This window comes from Oncorhynchus clarkii, chromosome 13 (assembly GCF_045791955.1).
Source record: "Oncorhynchus clarkii lewisi isolate Uvic-CL-2024 chromosome 13, UVic_Ocla_1.0, whole genome shotgun sequence".
In the NCBI taxonomy this organism is placed as follows: Eukaryota; Metazoa; Chordata; class Actinopteri; order Salmoniformes; family Salmonidae; genus Oncorhynchus; species Oncorhynchus clarkii.
Genome location: NC_092159.1, coordinates 15,942,561 through 15,964,967, shown reverse-complemented (window position 1 = coordinate 15,964,967; position 22,407 = coordinate 15,942,561). Strand labels below are relative to the sequence as shown.

Below are 22,407 nucleotides of genomic sequence, written 5' to 3'. Positions count from 1 at the left end.
GTGGCTAGCTTCACACAGATCGTAGGTTGATCTGTGGACGCGCGGTCACGTGAATACCACCAGGCCAGGCTATGGTTATAAAAAGGATTACATACTACACTGTGTTATAAAGTGGATGTGTGGACAGGACACACACTCTTTTCACGGCACTTCGATACAAAGTGATTTTCTTAGCAGGTTAAGAGAGCATTTTTGCTAACCCTAACCCCTTTCCCAACCTTTAACCTCGGTCTTCTAACCTGTTACGTATATTCTCCTAACCTGTTAAGTTTTCCTAGCCCTCTACTAAAAAGTAACTTCGGTATCGAAGTGCCATGAAAATAGTTTTTCCCATGTGGACACTCAGCAGTTGAGGCTGCTGAAGGGAGGACGGCTCATAATAATGTCTGGAACAGAGCAAATGGAATGTATTTAATACCATTCCATTTATTCTTCTCTGTCCATTACCACGAGCCCATCCTCCCCAATCAAGGTGCCACCAACCTCCTGTGGTGGACAGTCTGCAGAAGCAGTGATGACAATCAGTGAGCTATACCCTCATGTGTTAATATCTTGTCTTTAGGTATAAAACCCCCCTACTTATTCAAACAAATACCGAAGAGGGCAATTCAGACATACTGGTATAGAAGCCTACATGGCCTAGGTCCCAATACTGTACTCAATTTGCTATTAAAAAAAAACACCCAAACACAAAATATTAAAATGTTCTCCACTTTATTCAGCACTTATGTGCAAGACAGTAGTCAAAGTGGCATCAACAAGGTTTGAGTTTGCATACAAACTGTGATGTTCTCACTCTTACTAAACCCCTCCTTAGAAGATTGTTATCATCACTAAATCAATCATTACAAATCTATGACAGTATTGACTATCAGCAAGTTACACTACGAACAGGAAACAATAATTTAAAATGTATGATTATAATACATTGCAGATAAATGATAATGTGCGATTTAGCCTACCTAATACTACAAAACGGAGAAAGATTAATACATTTATGACACAATACATTTGCGGTTTTAGCACCATTCTTTGTTGTGATATTGTGTTGAGAAATTTACATTAGCAGGCCCCGATAACCACAGGACTCAGTTCCTATATTCTCTAGCTTCTCGTCATCCAAAAGCTTGGATTAGACATGCCTTTTCTTACATTACCCAAAACATATAGTTACAGCCGGCACTACGAGTACTGTAGCTACCAATTTCACTTGTGGCTGGTCTCCCAAAGTCCCATAACTTGGTCTGCTCGCTAAAACGTGGAGGAAACCTGTTTGTTTTCTATGCCCATATAAGGACACTGTTGGGAGTGGTTGATCCCTTCTCAAGAATGTAGCTTCGTGATGGTGAAATGGCAGAGAGTATTTTCTCTCTCTCCAGGTTGCATAGTAAAGAGTCTGTTTAGAAGGGAGGTGGTCCATAGTATGCAGCGTATGCTGCAACGATGCCAGCTGTCTCCGCCATGTGCTCACAGGCCAGGTTGAGCTCGCACACCTCACTCAGACTGGACAAGAGAGAGAGAGAGAGAGAGAGAGAGAGAGAGAGAAAGTTGGGGTTAATTGACTTCTCAGCAATTACACAACTGTAGGGTAAATGTACTTTATCAATTTGTTTGATGTGATTTTTTTTTTTTTTACAAAACAGCAGTGATATTCTGCATATTTTGCTCCAGTATTTTGGCTTGTATGAAGTACAGTAAGAGTGTTGCCTAAATGTAAACATGTGTAAGGTAAAATGTAAACAGATTATTTGGCTTCTTGGCGGTGACAATGCAGTTAACATTCCACACACTTTTTCCCAAGCATCATTGCAACGTCACACATTCTAACACCAAATCATGTGAGGTAACAGCCTTGACTGTTAAATGACTAAATGAGGCATTCAGGAAAAGCGAACACCCCTAATTATAGTAGGTCACATTTGACATGGTTGTGACAGCTGTTTGCTGGCAGATAGCCATAGTAGAGTGTGTGTAGTGTAGTGTTGAGTGATGGTAGCGAAAAGCTTGGGTAAAAGTACTGTAGTATTGAAGTGTATTGAAGTAGTGTACAGTAGTGGTAGGGCGTTGGTCTATTTGCTATAGAGAATGTTGTCCTAATGTAGAATAGTCTATTAGCTTGTACATTTGCTATAGAGTAATGGTAGAGTAATTCTATGATGTGTTCTAGAAGTGTGTGTGTTCTAGAATTTCGAGTTCTAAAAGGGTATTGGAGCCTACCTCTCCACCTGGGTGAGGGTGAAGGCAGCAGCTGCAGGTCCAGCCGCCCTCTTCCTCCTCAGCAACACTGAGGCCAGGTCTCTCTTCATAATCACTTCTGGCTCTGTAGCTGCAGCTGGGTCCTCTGCCGTAGCTGGAATACACACGCACACGCACACACACACACACACACACACACACACACACACACACACACACACACGTGGTTTTGCTTCCTTTTTTAGAGCAGCCACGGTAGCCTATATTTATGAACAGTTTTACTTCCCATTTTTTTGTAAACGTCAACACAAACCTGTACACATACTCTTACACATTTCCTTAAACTGATACCATTACAAATACAAAACACAAAGAAGGCGACCCTCTTTCCCCGTTTCTATGCAGATCTGCATATACTGCATACCCTATCTGCTAGTATCAATGCATCTGTTAACTTTATATCAGCACACTGCTGAGCAATGACACCATTTAGAGTTAGTTAGAGAGATGCCAGACCTTCAGCACTTGCTGACTCTGAAGAAGAAGACGAGGAAGAGGATGAGGAAGAGTCAGAGTCCGAGGAGTCTGAAGCAGAGGCTGATGAGTCGGAAGCCGAGGAGGAAGAGGAGGAAGCTGATGAAGATGCGGAGGAGTCTGCGGCTGGTGCTGGTTCAGCGGCAGGGTCAGGAGCAGGATCGAGAACCACATCAAGAGCCAGATCTGTTGAACAGAGAAAATCCCATTTGCTCGTTATAAACATGTATGAGCGTTTATGTCTTATTATAAAACATGTTATGTTAGTTCTCTCGTTAGTTCATCTCGTTCAGAATACATTGTCACAATCAAAAGTTATGATGAAACAACACAACATGCTTTCCCAACTTACCGTTCATGGACAGAGAGACCGACAGAACGGCACAAATGGTCAGGAGAGTCAGAGACTTCATGTTGTTTTTGGGTTGTTGTCTTGCTGCTTTCTTGAACTACCAGTGAGTGGTAGTAGTAGAGCTTTGGTTCTTTCTCTCCTTCTTTCAATGCCTTCTTCACTGTATATCCCTCCATGGTCAATATATACTGTAGTCATCCCCCTCCCAATCAGATACACACTATGGTCAGACTATGTGATTGGTTAGGGAATCGAATGTCAACTTGTACCACTTCCCTGGACACTCATCACATAACAACCCACACACCAGACAGGCACTGGAACAGGCTAAAACACACCCACACAAACATACACACTCGATGTGGCATACATACATGTACACCCAACCCATGTAGCGGAACCAATGAAACGAAACAAGTAGGGATGTGTAAGAAGGTTTCTAAAAATGGAATTCCTCTTCTATGTAGCCCCTTTAATTGCACAGGGACTACTACATTTGATCTAGAATGGACCTAACATAATCATCACACCAGGAATATTGTGTCTGAAAACAGAAAAGTGCTGGTTTGAAAATGAATATAGGCTTTGAGTTGAGAAATATTATTATAAACATAGGCTATTTCCGGCAATGTTATTGTTGTAGTGTACAGGTAACTTCCAAACGAAAGGAAAATCATCATAAAACATCATTCAATTTGGTTGAGTCAAAGATCTCAGATCTTGCCAAAAACAAAATGAAGGTCAACTGGGCCTGCCCAGCTTTTTAAAATTTTATACATGACCCTGGGGACCAGGAACCACACCTGTGTGGAACTGGTTTTAATGTCTATGGTGTGGAAGCACCTGCTTTCAATAAACGTTATTTCCCTCATGTATGCAAGTGTTTCCTTTATTTTGGCAGTTACCTGTATGTGAATGCTAAATGAAATCCTCTAAGAGTTATATTCATTCACGCCAATTATTCTGAATTCCAACCGATAATTTCCCCCCATTTCGGTCTAAATGGAATCAATCCTGAAATTCTCCTGAAATCGATTCCATCCCCACCATTCATCAGTGTAGTATAAATAATCCCAACAGATGTCACGGCCATCGCTGGAAGAAGACCAAGGTGCAGCGTGGTGAGCGTACATTTTCCTTTTTTTATTTCAAAATGTCGCCAACAAACAAAGAAACAACCGTGAAGCTTACAGGGCATTAGTGCCACAAACAAAGTTAACTACCTACAAAGACAGGTGGGAAAAAGGGCTGCCTAAGTATGGTTCCCAATCAGAGACAACGATAGACAGCTGTCCCTGATTGAGAACCATACCCAGCCAAAACAAAGAAACACAAAACATAGAAAATAGAACATAGACTACCCACCCCACATCACACCCTGACCTAACCAAATAGAGAAATAAAACGGCTCTCTAAGGACAGGGCGTGACAACAGAAATACCCCCCAAAAAAAGCCAAACGGGTCAGAATAGAAGCAACATATCCCTCGAAATAAGACTATGTCTATAAGTTGTGATTGGATTTAAATCAGGCCCCAGCCAGTGGCATGTAGCGGATGACCCTGGATCTGAGTTGCTGAGAGGCTCAGCTCCTCGGCTGCTCGCCTCAAACTCCCACCCCCACAAACCCCAAACTACAGCCCAGGTCTACCACACACTACTAATCGAGTGACTGGGAACAGCACCGAGACTCATTATGTGACAGAGATGAATTACAGCCTACCAGTGTCCCACTGAAGCCACAGCCGTTCACTATATAAAGGCTGGGGCCATTCAATTCCAGACAGATCCACAGCCACACAATTTAAACTAACTTAACGATCCAACTGTTACAGCCACACTTGATGTATTTTTGCATGTGCACAGGTATAAACAGCTTGCCTGGGTTGCTCATATGTTAAATGCACAATGATGTGTGTGATATGCATATGGATTGGATATATTTGTTTTGGTGGGGGCCTAATATAGACTGTGGTTGGTCGATACAGTGCCTTGCGAAAGTATTCGGCCCCCTTGAACTTTGCGACCTTTTGCCACATTTCAGGCTTTAAACATAAATATATAAAACTGTATTTTTTTGTGAAGAATCAACAACAAGTGGGACACAATCATGAAGTGGAACGACATTTATTGGATATTTCAAACTTTTTTAACAAATCAAAAACTGAAAAATTGGGCGTGCAAAATTATTCAGCCCCCTTAAGTTAATACTTTGTAGCGCCACCTTTTGCTGCGATTACAGCTGTAAGCCGCTTGGGGTATGTCTCTATCAGTTTTGCACATCGAGAGACTGAAATTTTTTCACATTCCTCCTTGCAAAACAGTTCGAGCTCAGTGAGGTTGGATGGAGAGCATTTGTGAACAGCAGTTTTCAGTTCTTTCCACAGATTCTCAATTGGATTCAGGTCTGGACTTTGACTTGGCCATTCGAACACCTGGATATGTTTATTTTTGAACCATTCCATTGTAGATTTTGCTTTATGTTTTGGATCATTGTCTTGTTGGAAGACAAATCTACGTCCCAGTCTCAGGTCTTTTGCAGACTCCATCAGGTTTTCTTCCAGAATGGTCCTGTATTTGGCTCCATCCATCTTCCCATCAATTTGAACCATCTTCCCTGTCCCTGCTGAAGAAAAGCAGGCCCATACCATGATGCTGCCACCACCATGTTTGACAGTGGGGATGGTGTGTTCAGCTGTGTTGCTTTTACGCCAAACATAACGTTTTGCATTGTTGCCAAAAAGTTCAATTTTGGTTTCATCTGACCAGAGCACCTTCTTCCACATGTTTGGTGTGTCTCCCAGGTGGCTTGTGGCAAACTTTAAACAACACTTTTTATGGATATCTTTAAGAAATGGCTTTCTTCTTGCCACTCTTCCATAAAGGCCAGATTTGTTCAATATACGACTGATTGTTGTCCTATGGACAGAGTCTCCCACCTCAGCTGTAGATCTCTGCAGTTCATCCAGAGTGGTCATGGGCCTCTTGGCTGCATCTCTGATCAGTCTTCTCCTTGTATGAGCTGAAAGTTTAGAGGGACGGCCAGGTCTTGGTAGATTTGCAGTGGTCTGATACTCCTTCCATTTCAATATTATCGCTTGCACAGTGCTCCTTGGGATGTTTAAAGCTTGGGAAATCTTTTTGTATCCAAATCCGGCTTTAAACTTCTTCACAACAGTATCTCGGACCTGCCTTGTGTGTTCCTTGTTCTTCATGATGCTCTCTGCGCTTTTAACGGACCTCTGAGACTATCACAGTGCAGGTGCATTTATACGGAGACTTGATTACACACAGGTGGATTGTATTTATCATCATTAATCATTTAGGTCAACATTGGATCATTCAGAGATCCTCACTGAACTTCTGGAGAGAGTTTGCTGCACTGAAAGTAAAGGAGCTGAATAATTTTGCACGCCCAATTTTTCAGTTTTTGATTTGTTAAAAAAGTTTGAAATATCCAATAAATGTTGTTCCACTTCATGATTGTGTCCCACTTGTTGTTGATTCTTCACAAAAAAATACAGTTTTATATCTTTATGTTTGAAGCCTGAAATGTGGCAAAAGGTCGCAAAGTTCAAGGGGGCCGAATACTTTCGCAAGGCACTGTAGAGATACAAGCTTGCATCTGATATCGGCTGATTTCAATTTCCAGACTGTGGACAGGGAGTAAAGCCATATTAAAAGGTAAACATGGTAGATAATCCAATATGTCTTGATGTATATATTTATATATCTTGGCGCTGACACCAGGGGCCTGGTTGTGTGTTACAATGAGATATACCATTGCCCTCTGCTGTAGCAGACTGATCTGGTTGTCAATCTCTTGCTGGTCTGTTCTTGGTGTTAAAGGGGCAATCTGTAGTTGCTACATCCATTTTTTGACATAAATGATATGATATGTACCCATTGATTCTTGAAGAATATAACTTATAAATGCCTCATGAGCTTATTTCAACTGTCAAACCCCATACAGAACCCAAAATATGAGCTTGTTATACTCCAATGTTTACAAAGTAAATGTAAACAACCACTGTATAGCCTCAAAACATGGTTAAAACTATAGCTTTGAAATCCTGGATGGTCAGTCCTTGAATTTGCTCTGTCTATGAATTTGAGACTGGTTATATTTCTCCAGTCCAATCACTCGCCTTGTTTTGTATCAACTGTTTGGTTATGGTTTCAACTGCTGATTGACGATTTAAGGGTTTGTCTTGGATAGTGTGGGGTGTAATTTCAATGTCTGGTCCAGCATCCATTTTTGTGAACGCGTTTCAATGCAGGAGGACAAAGTTTGAGAAAACATTTGCCACAAAATCCTGGGTTGAATAAACAAAGATGTTAAGAGTCTAGACTTTTCTGCAGGATCAGGTCTGTTTTAGTGTGCATTTTCATCCTGAAAATCACATACAGTGCAAGCCACATAGTAATCTTGACAAAATGTTTTATGGTTCTCCCAGTGCCAAAAGTGACACGGTTACAGACAGAGACAAGGGGAACTTAGCTCATTCCAGGCAGAGACAAGTGGCCCTTAGCTCATTCCAGACATAGACAAGTGTCCCATAGCTCATTACAGACCGAGATACGGAGCCCTTAGCTCATTACAGACAGAGATAATGGGCCCTTAGCTCATTACAGACAGAGATAATGGGCCCTTAGCTCATTCCAAAGACACAAAACTCTGCTTATTTTATTTTGCATACATTGTAAAGTTTAAACAAAGTAGCTGACAGTTTTGTTAGTGCATGACTCCCCTAGGGGACAACGTGGCAGTGTGCTATATAGTAACTATAATATTGTAATTATGTATTTGTAGTATGAGATGCTTCCATAGTCCTACTTGTTAAAACCATACACTTATTAATACAAAGGCCTTATGTTTATAATCTTAAAGAGTGTTCAGTCTGAGCCATGACTGATATAAGAGGGGTTTTGAAACACCCTGTTGGACATTTTAGTAACTACACTGCTATTATTACACACCTAAGGGTAGAGATGAGTAGGCCTAATTATTTGAAGCATCCTTGCACATTGACCCTGTACAATATTCCCTGCCGTTCTCTGAGTGCAACTTCACTCTATAGCCGGTCGTTAAAACACAAGGGAATTGGAGTTTCTGACCTTACAGAGTTGAGGCCAGTTGTATGACTAGCAACAGTGAAGTACACTCCTTTACAGAACCTGTGTGAATTGTTTGCTTAAAAAAAAAAAATCTGGTCTTGCAAAGATGCTAAGCTGGTTGAGGTGTAGGTTTTAGACTGTGTATATAGGGGTCTGAGGTGTAAAACAGAATACAGACGTGTCTTAACCTTGGGCTACCACATCTGGAGACAAGGGCAGACTTCTGAGGAAAAGACTCGAGTGGAGAGAGAGAGAGAGAGAGAGCGAGAGAGATCACTAGCAACTATCTGACACCACAAACTATTCCAGTCATCAACAGCTCTCAAGTTTTTTAGATAAATCTATACTAAGTATATTCATATGTCACCAAATAATTTATTAAAACACACTGTTTTGCAATGCATGTCTATGGTTACTTTGACAGCACTCTTTGGGGTAGCACCATGGTTTAGCTGGAGGACAGTTAGCTTACATTTTCATCTGGCTACATTGACTTCAATACAAAACCTAGGAGGCTCGTCGGCCTCACCTCCTTCCGTAGACCTACATGTTAATTAACACAACTGCCAGAGAACGACCTTCAACCAATCAAAGCTTTTGCTGTATGAACTGACATGTTGTCCATCCAATCATAGGATTAGGATCAGAGAATGAACCTGTGTTGTATTGGGGTTGTGAAGCTTGGTGAGTTGGTGACCTTATTGGATAGAGATTAGGAGTGAAAAGGTATAGTTGAGCATTTTTAGAATATTATTCAATTCAAATTAGTTTCTTCAAATTACAGGAGACGGAGGCGATAGATTATAAATTGTTTTCTTGGTTTTAGAACTTTATTTTTGTGTCCAGTTAGTGCAATTTATTTCAATTTTCCTTGCTAAGCAGTAGCTAGCTACCAGCGCGAGTGTGCAGTTTTCGTTGCCAGAATGGCAGAATGGTCAAAGCTACCGAAAATGTTGTAGACTTTTTGTTGAAGAAACCCTATCATTCTGTGGGATAAACAGAAAAAGGTGCGAATTAAAACCGAGGGTTAACGTCTGCCCGAGATCAGTTTCATGAAGAAGAATGAAAGGGTGAAGACGTTCAATACCAATTGGTATTAAAACAGTAGATGCTCTTCAGAGGAGGAAGGGGAGGACCATCCTCCTCAGTGAATTTTACACAAATAATATTTTCCAAACATTTAAAAAGTTATCAATTTTAGATAAAACAACACCAAAAATATAATCATGTTACCAAATAATTTATTAAAACACACTATTTTGCAAAGAAGGTCTACAGTAGCCTCAACAGCACTCTGTAGGGTAGCACCATGATGTAGCTAGAGGACAGCTAGTTTCCATCCTCCTTTGGGTACATTGACTTCAATACAAAACCTAGGAGGCTCATGGATCTCACCCCCTTCCATAGTCTTACACAGTACTTATGACAACTTCCGGAGAACATCCTCCAACCTATCAGAGCTTTCGTTGCATGAACCAACATTTTGTCCACCCAATCAAAGGAAAAGAGAATGAATCTAGTACTGAAAGAATAAACTACAGTTAGCTAGCACTGCAGTATATAAAATGTGGTGAGTAGTTTGAACAAATTTCTTCCAAAATTAAGGAGAAGCAAAGAGAGAAAGAGAGAGATTGTTTTTTGTTGTTGTTCACTTGCAGTTACTTAGCAAGCAAATGCGGTTAGCTAGTTTAGCCTACTGAAACACCCTGCTCAAACAGAGGGATGCTATGTTAGCTAGCTGGCTATGACTTTCCAACACAACACTGGAACTCTTCCAAGTCAAGGTAAGCTTTTGGTTTTACAAATGTATTCCCACCAGGGCCCGCCGGTGTACACTGTAACGTTACTGCATGATTGTAGAAGGTTTACTAACATGTTTGTTAGTCAGCTATGCTGACTATGAAATTAAAGTCCACAAGTTAAGGGAAGAGGTGAGAGGAGGAGAGCGCAAAGATGCGAGAATGAATACAACATGGCTTCTATGAAAGTGAACTGTGCTTACGCATGATCAGGAGTGTATTCATTAAGCAGATTCTGTTAAAAAAACGTTTCTTAAACGGACGCAAATGGAACAAAACAAGGATAAACATACCTGAATTTGTCCAATAGAAACTATAATTTGTAACGGTTGGACTAATGATTACATCCTTATCAGCTAGATGCAGGCAAGAGTGTGCAAGGCGGCATTGAATGTCACTGTCTGTCCATGTGCCACTGTCAGTCCCCTTCAAATTTGTCTCTCGACCTCTCAACCTAAACTTTTATTCATAGGCTAGGTTGTAGCAACCTCATGATGGGTGTAGGGAAAAACCAATCAATGTTATATTGAACTGGGTGAATGGAATATGAATGAGAGTCATCCAATATACTGGAATAGGAATAAGGCTATGCTCATGAAAAAAATCATCCTCCCTCATCTTAAATGGCACTGACCACCGCTGTATCAAAAGTGTAGCTGGTTAACAGGGCGCCTTTCATCAAGTCGCCTGATCATGTGGAGGAAGGTCTGCGTGTTCAAAGTGGATGCATTTTTGGGCACAAAATAATTGGCTTTAGCAGGTGTGCCTTGTAAATAGTTCATTTGTGGAATTCCTTCTTAATGCGTCAGTTGTGTTGTGACAAGGTAGGGGTGGTATACAGAAGATAGCCCTATTTGGAAAAAAGACCAAGTTCATATTATAGTGAGAACCGTTCAAATAAGCAATGGGAAATGACAGTCCATCATTACCTTAAGACATGAAGGTCAGTCAATCCGGAACATTTCAAGAACTGAAAGTTTCTTCAAGTGCATCAAGCGCTATCATCAAAGTGGCTCTCATGAGGACCACCACAGGAAAGGAAGACCCAGAGTTACCTCTGCGGAAGAGGATAAGTTCATGAGAGTGACCAGACTCAAAAATTGCAGTCCAAATAAATGCTTCACAGAGGTCAAGTAACAGACACATCTCAACATCAACTGTTCAGAGGAGACCGTGTGAATCGGGCCTTCATGGTCGAATTGCTGCAAAGAAACCACCATCAAAGGACACCAATAAGAAGAGACTTGCTTGGGCCTAGAAACACAAGCAATGGACATTAGACCGGTGGAAATCTGTCCTTTGGTCTAATGCGTCCAAATGTGAGATTTTTGGGTCCAACCGCCATGTCTTTGTGATACGTAGAGTAGGTGAATGGTTAATCTCCGCATGTCTGGTTCCCATATTGAAGCATGGAGGACGAGGTGTGATGGTGCTTTGCTAGTGACACTGTCTGTGATATATTTAGAACTCAAGACACATTTTACCAGAATGGCAAACACAACATTCTGCTGTGATACCCCATCCCATCCGGTTTGTGCTTAGTGGGACTATCGTTTGTTTTTCAATAGGACAATGGCCCAACACACCTCCAGACTGTATAAGGCATATTTGACCAAGACGGCGAGTGATGGAGTGCTGCATCAGAAGACCTGGCCTCCACAATCACCCGACCTCAACCCAATTGAGATGGTTTGGCATGAGTTGGACCACGGAGTGAAGGAAAAGAAGCCAACAATTGCTCAGCAAATGTGGGAACTTCTTCAAGACTGTTGGAAAAGCATTCCAGGTAAAGCTGGTTGAGAGAATGCCAATGAATTAAAAGGTGCACTTGACCACCCATAATGCAGCGGAAGCAGCCACCCATAATGCCTCGGCAAGTGTGGCAATTGGCTCAAATAGCTTAGGTGAAGCAACTTGCCACAATCCTTCAAGTGCCACGATTGGCCCAAATACCTTAGGTGAAGCAACCGGCTCCCGTGTCTCGGCAGCGGAAGCAACTGGCCACAGTGCCTATGCAGTGGAAGCAACTTGCCACAGTGCCACTGCAGCAGAAGCTACCGGCCACAGTACCACTGCAGCAGAAGCTACCGGCCACAGTGCCTCGCAAGCTGCCACCCATAATGCCTCGGCTAGTGTGGCATTGGCCAAAATAGCTTAGGTGAAGCAACTGGCCACAATGCTTCATCAAGCGCCACGACTGGCCCAACTACCTTAGGTGAAGCTACCAGCTACAGTGCCTCGGCAGTGGAAGCTACCGGCCACAGAGCCGCGCAAGGGGCCACCCATAATGCCTAAGAAGCAGCCACACACACAACGCCTCAGCAAGTGTGGCAACTGGCCAAAATACCTGTGAAGCAACTGGCTCCCGTGCATCAAGTGCGGCATCTGCTTCAAATGCCTCAGCAGAAGGGACAGGCGCCCTTGCCTCGAAAGAAGCGACAGGCGCCCTTGCCTTGGCTGAAGCGACAAGCGCCCTTGCCTCGGCAGAAGCGGCAGGTGCCCTTGCCTCGGCAGAAGCGACAGGCCTTGAACAGGAGGGCCAACTCGTCAAGCAACATGGATTTTAGCAGCAGTGATGTTTCTCAGGAGTTTGGGTCTGACGATGACAATGAAAGCACCCAATGTGTCAGCTCCAGTGGCATTAAGGCAGTATCATTGAACAGTCAGTTCTTATCCCAATATAGTTACATATCGGTTTTATGAGAATGGCAAAACTGTCTACTCCCAAACCTGCCACAACCCTGGGGAGTTTATACCATTTTGATAGTGGAGATGCTCTCAAGGACTGTAGTGATGTTGACCAAGCATATCTCCTCCACCTGCTAAAAACTCACAACCTGCTAAAGGAGCCCTGCCACAAGGGAACGGCTACTGGGATGCAATGTAATGTGCAACTTTTACACTCACCTGCACTTTGCGTTCTGATTTTGAAATCCTTTGTAAACTGCTCAAAAAAATAAAGGGAACACTAAAATAACACATCCTAGATCTGAATGAATGAAATATTCTTATTAAATATTTTTTTCTTTACATAGTTGAATGTGCTGACAACAAAATCACACAAAAATTATCAATGGAAATCAAATGTATCAACCCATGAAGGTCTGGATTTGGAGTCACACTCAAAATTAAAGTGGAAAACCACACCACAGGCTGATCCAACTTTGATGTAATGTCCTTAAAACAAGTCAAAATGAGGCTCAGTAGTGTGTGTGGCCTCCACGTGCCTGTATGACCTCCCTACAACGCCTGGGCATGCTCCTGATGAGGTGGCGGATGGTCTCCTGAGGGATCTCCTCCCAGACCTGGACTAAAGCATCCGCCAACTCCTGGACAGTCTGTGGTGCAACTTGGCGTTGGTGGATGGAGCGAGACATGATGTCCCAGATGTGCTCAATTGGATTCAGGTCTGGGGAATGGGCGGGCCAGTCCATAGCATCAATGCCTTCCTCTTGCAGGAACTTCTGACACACTCCAGCCACATGAGGTCTAGCATTGTCTTGCATTAGGAGGAACCCAGGGCCAACCGCACCAGCATATGGTCTCATATGGTCTGATGATCTCATCTCGGTACCTAATGGAAGTCAGGCTACCTCTGGCGAGCACATGGAGGGCTGTGCGGCCCCCCAAAGAAATGCCACCTCACACTATGACTGACCCACCGCCAAACCAGTCATGCTGGAGGATGTTGCAGGCAGCAGAACGTTCTCCACGGCGTCTCCAGACTGTCACGTCTGTCACATGTGCTTAGTGTGAACCTGCTTTCATCTGTGAAGAGCACAGGGCGCCAGCGGCGAATTTGCCAATCTTGGTGTTCTCTGGCAAATGAAAAACGTCCTGCACGGTGTTGGGCTGTAAGCACAACCCCCACCTGTGGACGTCGGGCCCTCATACCACCCTCATGGAGTCTGTTTCTGACCGTTTGAGCAGACATATGCACATTTGTGGCCTGCTGGAGGTCATTTTGCAGGGCTCTGGCAGTGCTCCTCCTGCTCCTCCTTGCACAAAGGTGGAGGTAGCGGTCCTGCTGCTGGGTTGTTGTCATCCTACGGCCTCTTCCACGTCTCCTGATGTACTGGCCTGTCTCCTGGTAGCGCCTCCATGCTCTTGACACTACGCTGACAGACACAGTAAACCTTCTTTCCACAGCTCGCATTGATGTGCCATTCTAGATGAGCTGCACTACCTGAGCCACTTGTGTGGGTTGTAGACGTCTCATGCTACCACTAGAGTGAAAGCACCGCCAGCATTCAATCAGCCAGGAAGCATAGGAACTGAGAAGTGGTCTGTGGTCCCCACCTGCAGAACCACTCCTTTATTGGGGGTGTCTTGCTAATTGTCTATAATTTCCAACTGTTGTCTATTCCATTTGCACAACAGCATGTGAAATTTATTGTCAATCAGTGTTGCTTCCTAAGTGGACAGTTTGATTTCACAGAAGTGTGATTGACTTGGAGTTACAGTGTGTTGTTTAAGTGTTCCCTTTATTTTTTTGAGCTGTGTATTAATCATCTATCAACAGAATTGCAATGGTAGATTCATCCTTTGGATGACAATTCCGAGTTGTTGCTGACACTTTCTTTAAGCTTCCACTGTATGTTTTTGCTGCCGTGCCAGGGAATTGCTGCTGCTCATTCTACCCTGCATTACTTGTAAAACAATAAAATATTGTGTTGGTTGCCAGTGCAATTTGTAGTAAAAGGGAATGTGGTTCACAGTTCCTAATCTTTTGGATTTCAAATATATAATTTATTTTTATCTTTGTTGCTGGTTGACAAATCCCAAGATTGTCTCTACGTTAAAGCCACTGACCACGTTTACATGTACATCAATATCCCGTTATTCGGGATCCTGAAGTATTTATTTTGTGTTGACATGTAAACATCAAATCCTGTTTTACAAAAACCTGAGAAAGTTTGTACCCCGGAGATGGGCTACTGTGGCATGTAAACCTCTTCTGTTTTTGTGGTATGCGCAGGCTCCGTTTCGCATCTCATGGTTGTCTGATTGACTCTGTCAATCAATTTAAAGTGGGCTACCTGTCCAGTTTGATCCACCATAACTGGGCTTAATGGCTACTTTCACCCCTAATTTAGACACGTTTCTGCTTACATTAGGTAGGCCATTTGTCAACTACAGTTTAATACATGCAGCTTCTCTTCTGTCATAACATGTTGCCCCAGAAGACTAAAGTAGTGCTCACAAATGTCTTACGTTGATAGAATGAATGCATTAGTCATCTTAACAGGTACAATTATTTAAGGACCAGGTAGCATGCTAGAACACAGTAGAAACATTAGTCCTGTGCCAAATGTCATTTTGACAGATTTTAAGGAAATGGAAAGCTGAGAATGGTAACTTCAGTTAGTCTTGGGTGTGTATTTTATGTGGTTGAAATGCTGTCTGCTTGCAAAAGTGTCAAAGATGACACATTACACGTGCATTGGCATTTTCCCCGAGACGCTGATAGAAATATTTATCCACTCCTGTTCCCAAGACAATTTAAAGATAGATTTTTATCATTTCACTGCAACTGAAGTTAATATAAACTCCGCAAAAAAATAAACATCCTCTCAGTGTCCTGTGTTTTTTTCCAGCAAACTTAACGTGTAAATATTTGTATGAACATAAGATTCTACAACTGACACAAACTGAGTTCCACAGTTCTACAGACATGACTAACAGAACTGGAATTGTGTCCCTGAACAAAGGGGGAGTCAAAATCAAAAGTAACAGTATCTGGTGTTGCCACCTGCTGCATTAAGTACTGCCGTGCATCTCCTCATGGACTGCACCAGATTTGCCAGTTCTTGCTGTCAGATGTTACCCCACTCTTCCACCAAGGCACCTGCAAGTTCCCGGACATTTCTAGGGGGTATGACCCTAGCCCTCACCCTCCGATCCAACAGGTCCCAGACGTGCTCAATGGGATTGAGATCCGGGCTCTTCGCCTGCCATGACCGAACACTGACATTCCTGTCTTGCAGGAAATCACGCACAGAACGAGCAGTATGGCTGGTGGTATTGTCATGCTGGAGGGTCATGTCAGGATGAGCCTGCAGGAAGGTTACCACATAAGGGAGGAGGACATAACACACAGTGTTGAGATTGCCTGCAGTGACAAGCTAAGTCCGATGATGCTGTGACACACCGCCCCAGAACATAACGGACCCTCCACCTCCAAATCGATCCCGCTCCAGAGTACAGGCCTCTGTGTAACACTCATTCATTCAATGATAAATGCGAATCCGCGACTCGTCAGTGAAGAGCACTTTTTGCCAGTCCTGTCTGGTCCAGCGATGCTGGGATTGTGCCCATAGGCGACGTTGTTGCCGGTGATGTCTGGTGAGGACCTGCTTTACAACAAGCCTACAAGACCTCAGTCCAGCCTCTCTCAGCCTATTGCGGACAGTCTGAGCACTGATGGAGGGATTGTGCGTTCCTGGTGTTTATCATTTTTGATTTATTTCACCTTTATTTAACCAGGTAAGCTAGTTGAGAACAAGTTATCATTTACAACTGTGACCTGGCCAAGAAAGCAAAGCAGTGCGACACAAACAACAACATGGAATAAACAAGCGTACAGTCAATAACACAATAGAAAAAAAAGAAAGTCTATATACAGTGTGTGCAAATGGCGTGGGGAGGTAAGGAAATAAATAGGCCATAGTAGTGAAGTAATTACAGTTTAGCAAATTAACACTGGAGTGATAGATGAGCAGATGATGCTGTGCAAGTAGAAAAACTGGTGTGCAAAAGAGCAGAAAAGTAAATAAAAACAATATGGGGATGAGGTAGGTAGATTGGGTGGGCTATTTACAGATGGGCTATGTACAGCTGCAGCGATCCGTTAGCTGCTCAGATAGCTGATGCTTAAAGTTAGTGAGGGAAATATAGGTCTCCAGCTTCAGCGATTTTTGCAATTCATTCCAGTCATTGGCAGCAGAGAACTGAAAGGAAAGGCTACACTTGCGTTTAAGAGCAGTTGGAGGCCACAGAAGGAGAGTTGTGGCATCGTCTGGAGGTTAGTTAACACAGTGTCCAAGGAGGGGCCAGAAGTATACAGAATGGTGTCGTCTGCGTAGAGGTGGATCAGAGATTCACCAGCAGCAAGAGCAACATCATTGATGTATACAGAAAAGAGAGTCTGCTCGAGAATTGAACCCTGTGGCACACCCATAGAGACTGTCAGAGATCCGGACAACAGGCCCTCCGATTTGACACACTGAACTCTATCAGAGAAGTAGTTGGTAAACCAGGCGAGGCAATCATTTGAGAAACCATGGCTGTCGCAACTGACTGACCTCAGTAGGCTAATAGGGCCTGGAGGGTCTAACAGAGAAAGAAGAATTGGAATCTGTCTACAGAAAAAATAACCGTTGAGGATTTCAAATGCAATCGCAAATAAACAACAAATACAATAGAATATGATGCAGTATAATACAATACATATTTGTGTAAGTGAGACCTGTATTCAAAAACATGTGTATTTCAGTATCTGGGTTATAATATCTGGGTTATAATACAAATTGTATTATTTGACAGTATTTTGAAATACTTATTTAATACATTGGAGTGTAAATTTGTGTGTGATTTTGAGTTTTTCAAACACTTTCCAAGTGTATTTCCAAATACATAACATTTAACTACTTATCTTTTCAAATAAAAGATCAGAATACTTACTTTGAATGTATGTGAAATTAATTGAAATATTTTAAATAGTATTTGAACCCAGGTCTGATTTAAGTGACATACATTTGTGTTCCAGTTACAGTAGGCCAGCCAACAGCAGTGGAAGAGGGGAGTTAGTGCAGATTTCTAGACATTAAGGGCCGTACAATAAAGTACAGAATGATTGGAGCACTCGGGGTGAATATAAAACACCAGAAAAAAGAACAGATTGTCTGCCTGCTGTGCTGAAAGAAACAGGAGAAGAAAAGGAGATTGGCATTTTCAAGGCACAGACTTGGAATCAAGTATAATTATCAGAGATGGAATGCAAGCGGAAACATCAGTCGGAATAGGGAAAACACTGTGGCAGATTTAAGGGGGCTGGAGATATATGCATAGCTATCTAAACAGTTGTAATCAAGTTTATATGTTTGTGGATGTGTACTGCAATCAAAGTTGAGACATTGGAAAAAGTGCTTCCACAAAGTAGGATAGACGGTCAGAGGATGATGAGATGGGTTGTTGTCTTGTGTTTTATTTCATCCACATGAGGGAGACATTTTATGGAGACAGTGGACACCTTCGAGCTGATCACTATTGTCAAGTCGGCTATGCCGGATTAATTGCTATGACATGCTATTCTATAAAATAATTTCTCTGTAATTAATATCACCTGATTGAGCTAATCATGTAAATGTAATTAACTAGAGTCGGGCACCACAAAATAATATTTATAGAGCTGTTATCTTCCAAATAAACTCTTAAAGATTGTAATATTTTACATCAATAGTAGTCAACATTAATTGTCATCTTACTTCAGTCTCATAATCTTAAAGTTGTAAATTCTTGGTTATCTGCAAGAATCCTGGCTAACAAGTTGAATCAGCAATACAAAATTGGGTTTAATTATTTATTTACTAAATAATCACACAGAATCACACATACACATAATTAAATCATAACTTGATTACAAATTGCCGTCATAAAGGAAAACGTCCCTAGTGGGCGGAACAGATATGACTGCTTGTTACACAAAGGAAAAGGGGCTGGGTTTGAGCAAAAGAGCGGGAGACTGGAACAAAGGCGAAGCTGTGCTATCGTAAATACAGTATCTTATGCATTCTAAATTACCGCCCATTTGGAAACTGAAAATGCAATAAATATTTACTCAGAGCTGTGCTTCAGTAGGTTGGTGGTAGATGGAAGACCGCGTGGCCAAACCGAGTCCTCTGTCCTTTGAAGAATGTCTCTGGTGGTCACTTGGACAAGTTGTAATAACGTCGTTGTGTGGTAGATGGGATACTCTGTCTGTTCCTTCCTAACCTGCGTTTGCAGCTGCGGTCGCTAACTCAACGGCTAGGAGGTATCACTTCTGTTGTGAATAAGAGTTCAAAGTTCATAGCATTCGCAACCAAAGCTCATGCTGATGTTGGCTTCGTTCTGTAGTTTTATCTGAACCATTCTGACATAGGATCGTCATCCTACCTCATTGGAACAGAAAGTTATGTTGTCGTCAAGGCTTTATATAGGAAGGGAGAAAAGGGGTGCGTGTCATAGTTTACAACCTCTGTCTCTTCACGTGGGCGGGCCACTGAGTGAGCAGCCCTAACTTATGAAAACCCACATCTCACATTTTAGAAGCTAAAATCACATTTCATCCCATCACAAATCATTTCATATTCAAACATTTAAATTGAACAACAATTCCATGTGAATCTGATAACTCTGATGTATAGACTTTCTACTGCAGAGTTTATGTCATCTTATCATGGATGAGAATGTCTCAGATGACAATCGAACTGACATCATATTCATTAAGTACAGCTGCATATGTTCAATTGTTTGGATTACCAGAATATAGTTAATTTCCCCCCACATACTGATGCTCCCAGAATCTCTATGTTAACCAAGATTTTAAAAAAATGTAACCTCAGTAGGTTAGAGATCGGAAGAGGTATTTATGACTGTCATAAACCAACCCCCCAGGCCAATGTCATGACACCACCGCCTTTCAAAGTTTGTTGCGTTCTGGGGATAAAACATTTCCGAAGTGAGTCTATATGTCGACTGCATGAACTTTACAAAAATCTGCAGAAACTCCAAGTTTCTGCAATTGCTCTTCACCAACTTCATCCTGCAGCCATCGCCTGTCATGTGGGGGCTCCATTGTCAACCAATCATTAGTGTTTATGTTTAACCCACGTGACCAAAAACATGACTGAAACAGGAACCAATTTGCTGCAGTTAATGTGTAGCCTACAGTGCATAAATGAATGATGTGATTGAGGCTCTCTCTCATTTATTGATTGTATAATGTACACATACATTATTTCAGTTTGTGAGTGGGTGTTAGAGACATGTTTTTTTTACATTATAAAGGAAGCCTTGTATAAACAATGGCAACACTGCCATGGTGATCTGAGCCTTGCTGTTGGAAGACATTAGTATCCGAATTTCGGTTGTTGCAGATGCACCTCTCCTGACTTTACTTCTTGACTTTGGTCTACAGTCAGTTGCTTTAGCCTTACCACTCAAACGAGCCCTACTGTATGTTTGCCTCTGAAAAATTAAAGACTCAGATCATCACATGAGTGTTTAATTGGTGTCTGTCTGAAATCAGAATTTGTCTAAGATGTTGCACTTTGTGCAAATGAAACTGTTATCCATCTAATGTTGCTATGCTGAATGAAACACACGGTTTTAAAGAAGGCATGTGTAAAATAATGGTGCCTAACTGCTCATTCAGCCTCTAATCTTCAAATGAACCAAGTGAATTTTGTACAAGCTATAATTTAAACTGATCAATGTAGTGCCAAGACAAAAATGTGTTTCCTACTTTAGAGCAGGGGTGTCAAACTCAGTCCATGGAGGGCCTAGTGTCTGTAGGTTTTTGTTTTTTCCTACAAGGAAGGAGCAAAAACCCACAGACACTCGGCCCTCCGTGAAATGAGTTTGACGTGTGCTTTAGAGTAAGGGCTGTCAAACCTGTCAGGAACTCAATTAGAGAATCAACCACACCTGAGTAAATTTCTGAATTCCAAATCAACCCCTAGCCCAACCACTTAGTCACTTATGGGCATTTGAAACGATCCGATAGGTTATAGCAATATGGTAATTGCTTCACCTTGACTTCTGATAGGCTGGATGCAATTGTGGCCATATTGCTTATACCTTTTCAATCATTTCTGATTCACAGATGTGTTTAGTCCAGGGTGTAGGATTTAGCGGTCAATTTGGAATTAGGAATCAAATGTAGTTCAGGGACTTACAGCTGTCCTTAATTAGCCAATGACATTAGAAGGGTCTGGGATTTGTTTAAAAGGAGCAACCAAAAAGTCTGCCAGATACAGCAAAAGGGATATTAAACTAGGGCTTATATCGGCCATTAGTTCTGATTACTGGTGAGGTTTCGAGGCGCAAAATGGCCGTGATGATTGGAATCACTTTCAGGTAGGGTTTTAAAAGTATTGCTCTAGTTTGTTTCCCTTGTCCTTCATGTGTTACAGGTTTATAACATGTTTTTATTTTCTATATTTTTTTAGAGTTTCTTGGTTTTGTTGCCTGCTAATTGGCGGGATAACCTGTTCTACATCAAGTGAGTTTCTACACATTAATTTCAAGTAACAGTTGCAGTTCCAATTACTTCCAAGGCTGGCATTTTACTTTGTTTCTAACCTAGGTGATGGCTATCATGCACCAGGTTCTGATGCAGTATGTCTCTATGCAGGCTCACTTAGGTCTAAAGGATATGGAAATTACATCTCTCCAACAGCTCAATTGCGAGCGCAGCTGACCGAAGAGCAACAGAAACATCTGGCCTCCATCCTGCAAAAGCAACTGGCCCCCATGCCCCTGGCACCTCCGAAAATGTGGTATCCAACTCAAATGCCCCAGCAGGAAAAGCAACTGGCCGCCATGACCCAACAGGAGACTCTACCGGCCAGTTATCCTAAGCAGCCTCAAGCAGTGTTGTATCCAGCTCAAATGCCCCAGAAGCAACCAGCTACTGAACGTCAGCATCAGAAGGAACAGGCCATACCCAAGTTACCTCAGCAAGTGTGGTATCCAGTTCAAATTCCCCAGCAGCAAAAGCAACCAGCTACTGGGCCTCAGCAGCAGACGGAACTGACCACCATGCCCCAGAAGCAACCGACTCCAATGGATATACCGCAGAAACAACCAACAGCTATGCCGCAGCAAACATGGTATCCAGCTCAAATGCAGCAGAAGCAACCAGCCACCATTCACCAGCAAGTGTGGCATCCAGCTCAATTTCCCCAGGAGCAAAAGCAACCAGCTACTGAACCTCAGCAGCAGAAGGAACCGGCCGCTATAAGCCAGCAACCTCAGCAAGTGTTGCATCCAGCTCAAAAGCCGCAGAAGCAACTGACTGCCATGCCCCAGCAAGTGTGGTATCCAGCTCAAAAGCCCCAGCAGCAGAAGCAACCCGCCACTGAACCTCAGCAGCAGATTGACCTAACCGCCATGCCCCAGCCTCAGCAAATGTGGCATCCAGCTCAATTTCCCCAGGAGCAACCAGTCTCTATGCGTCAACTGCAGAAGGATCTGACCGCCATTCCACCACAACTGTTGCATTCCGCTCAAATGCCCCAGCTGCATAAGCAACCGGCTGCCATGCTTCAGCAAGTGTGGCAACTGGCCCCCATTCCCCAGCAGCCTCATGACGTGTGGTATCCAGCTAAAATGGTCCAGAAGCAACAAGCCGCTGCAACTCGGC

At 42.6% G+C, this 22,407-nt stretch overlaps 3 protein-coding genes across 3 annotated transcripts in view; 1 reads left to right on the top strand and 2 right to left on the bottom strand.

Annotated features, from left to right (window-relative positions):
* LOC139424506 (myb/SANT-like DNA-binding domain-containing protein 4) overlaps nt 1–22,407 on the bottom strand; it is a 1,073,247-nt gene that overhangs the window by 92,858 nt on the left and 957,982 nt on the right. The gene's annotated exons all lie outside the window — the stretch shown is intronic.
* On the bottom strand, nt 696–3,241 carry LOC139423788 (osteocalcin 2b). Its single transcript, XM_071175420.1, has 4 exons — nt 3,083–3,241; nt 2,713–2,916; nt 2,218–2,350; nt 696–1,503 (listed from the first exon to the last, which is right to left on the bottom strand). Exons 1-4 carry the CDS (start codon nt 3,141–3,143, stop codon nt 1,401–1,403), a joined length of 501 nt encoding a protein of 166 aa, XP_071031521.1. The 5' UTR covers nt 3,144–3,241; the 3' UTR covers nt 696–1,400.
* Nucleotides 10,936–22,407, top strand: part of LOC139423506 (transcription factor SPT20 homolog) — a 16,374-nt gene continuing 4,902 nt past the window's right edge. Inside the window, exons 1-4 of the mRNA XM_071175114.1 lie at nt 10,936–10,941; nt 11,987–12,130; nt 12,402–12,621; nt 21,442–22,405. Of these exons, the coding sequence (XP_071031215.1) occupies nt 10,936–10,941; nt 11,987–12,130; nt 12,402–12,621; nt 21,442–22,405 (1,334 nt within the window). The remainder of the gene's footprint in view (nt 10,942–11,986; nt 12,131–12,401; nt 12,622–21,441; nt 22,406–22,407) is intronic.

What these genes read in the sequence shown, in the direction of transcription:
- LOC139423788 (XM_071175420.1), bottom strand. Translation starts at nt 3,143, where the DNA reads ATGAAGTCTCTGACTCTCCTGACCATTTGTGCCGTTCTGTCGGTCTCT. An exon ending in AGAGTCAGCAAGTGCTGAAG is followed by an intron (nt 2,351 to 2,712) that starts GTCTGGCATCTC and finishes TGTGTATTCCAG; the next exon opens with CTACGGCAGAGGACCCAGCT. An exon ending in ACCCTCACCCAGGTGGAGAG is followed by an intron (nt 1,504 to 2,217) that starts GTAGGCTCCAAT and finishes TCTCTTGTCCAG; the next exon opens with TCTGAGTGAGGTGTGCGAGC.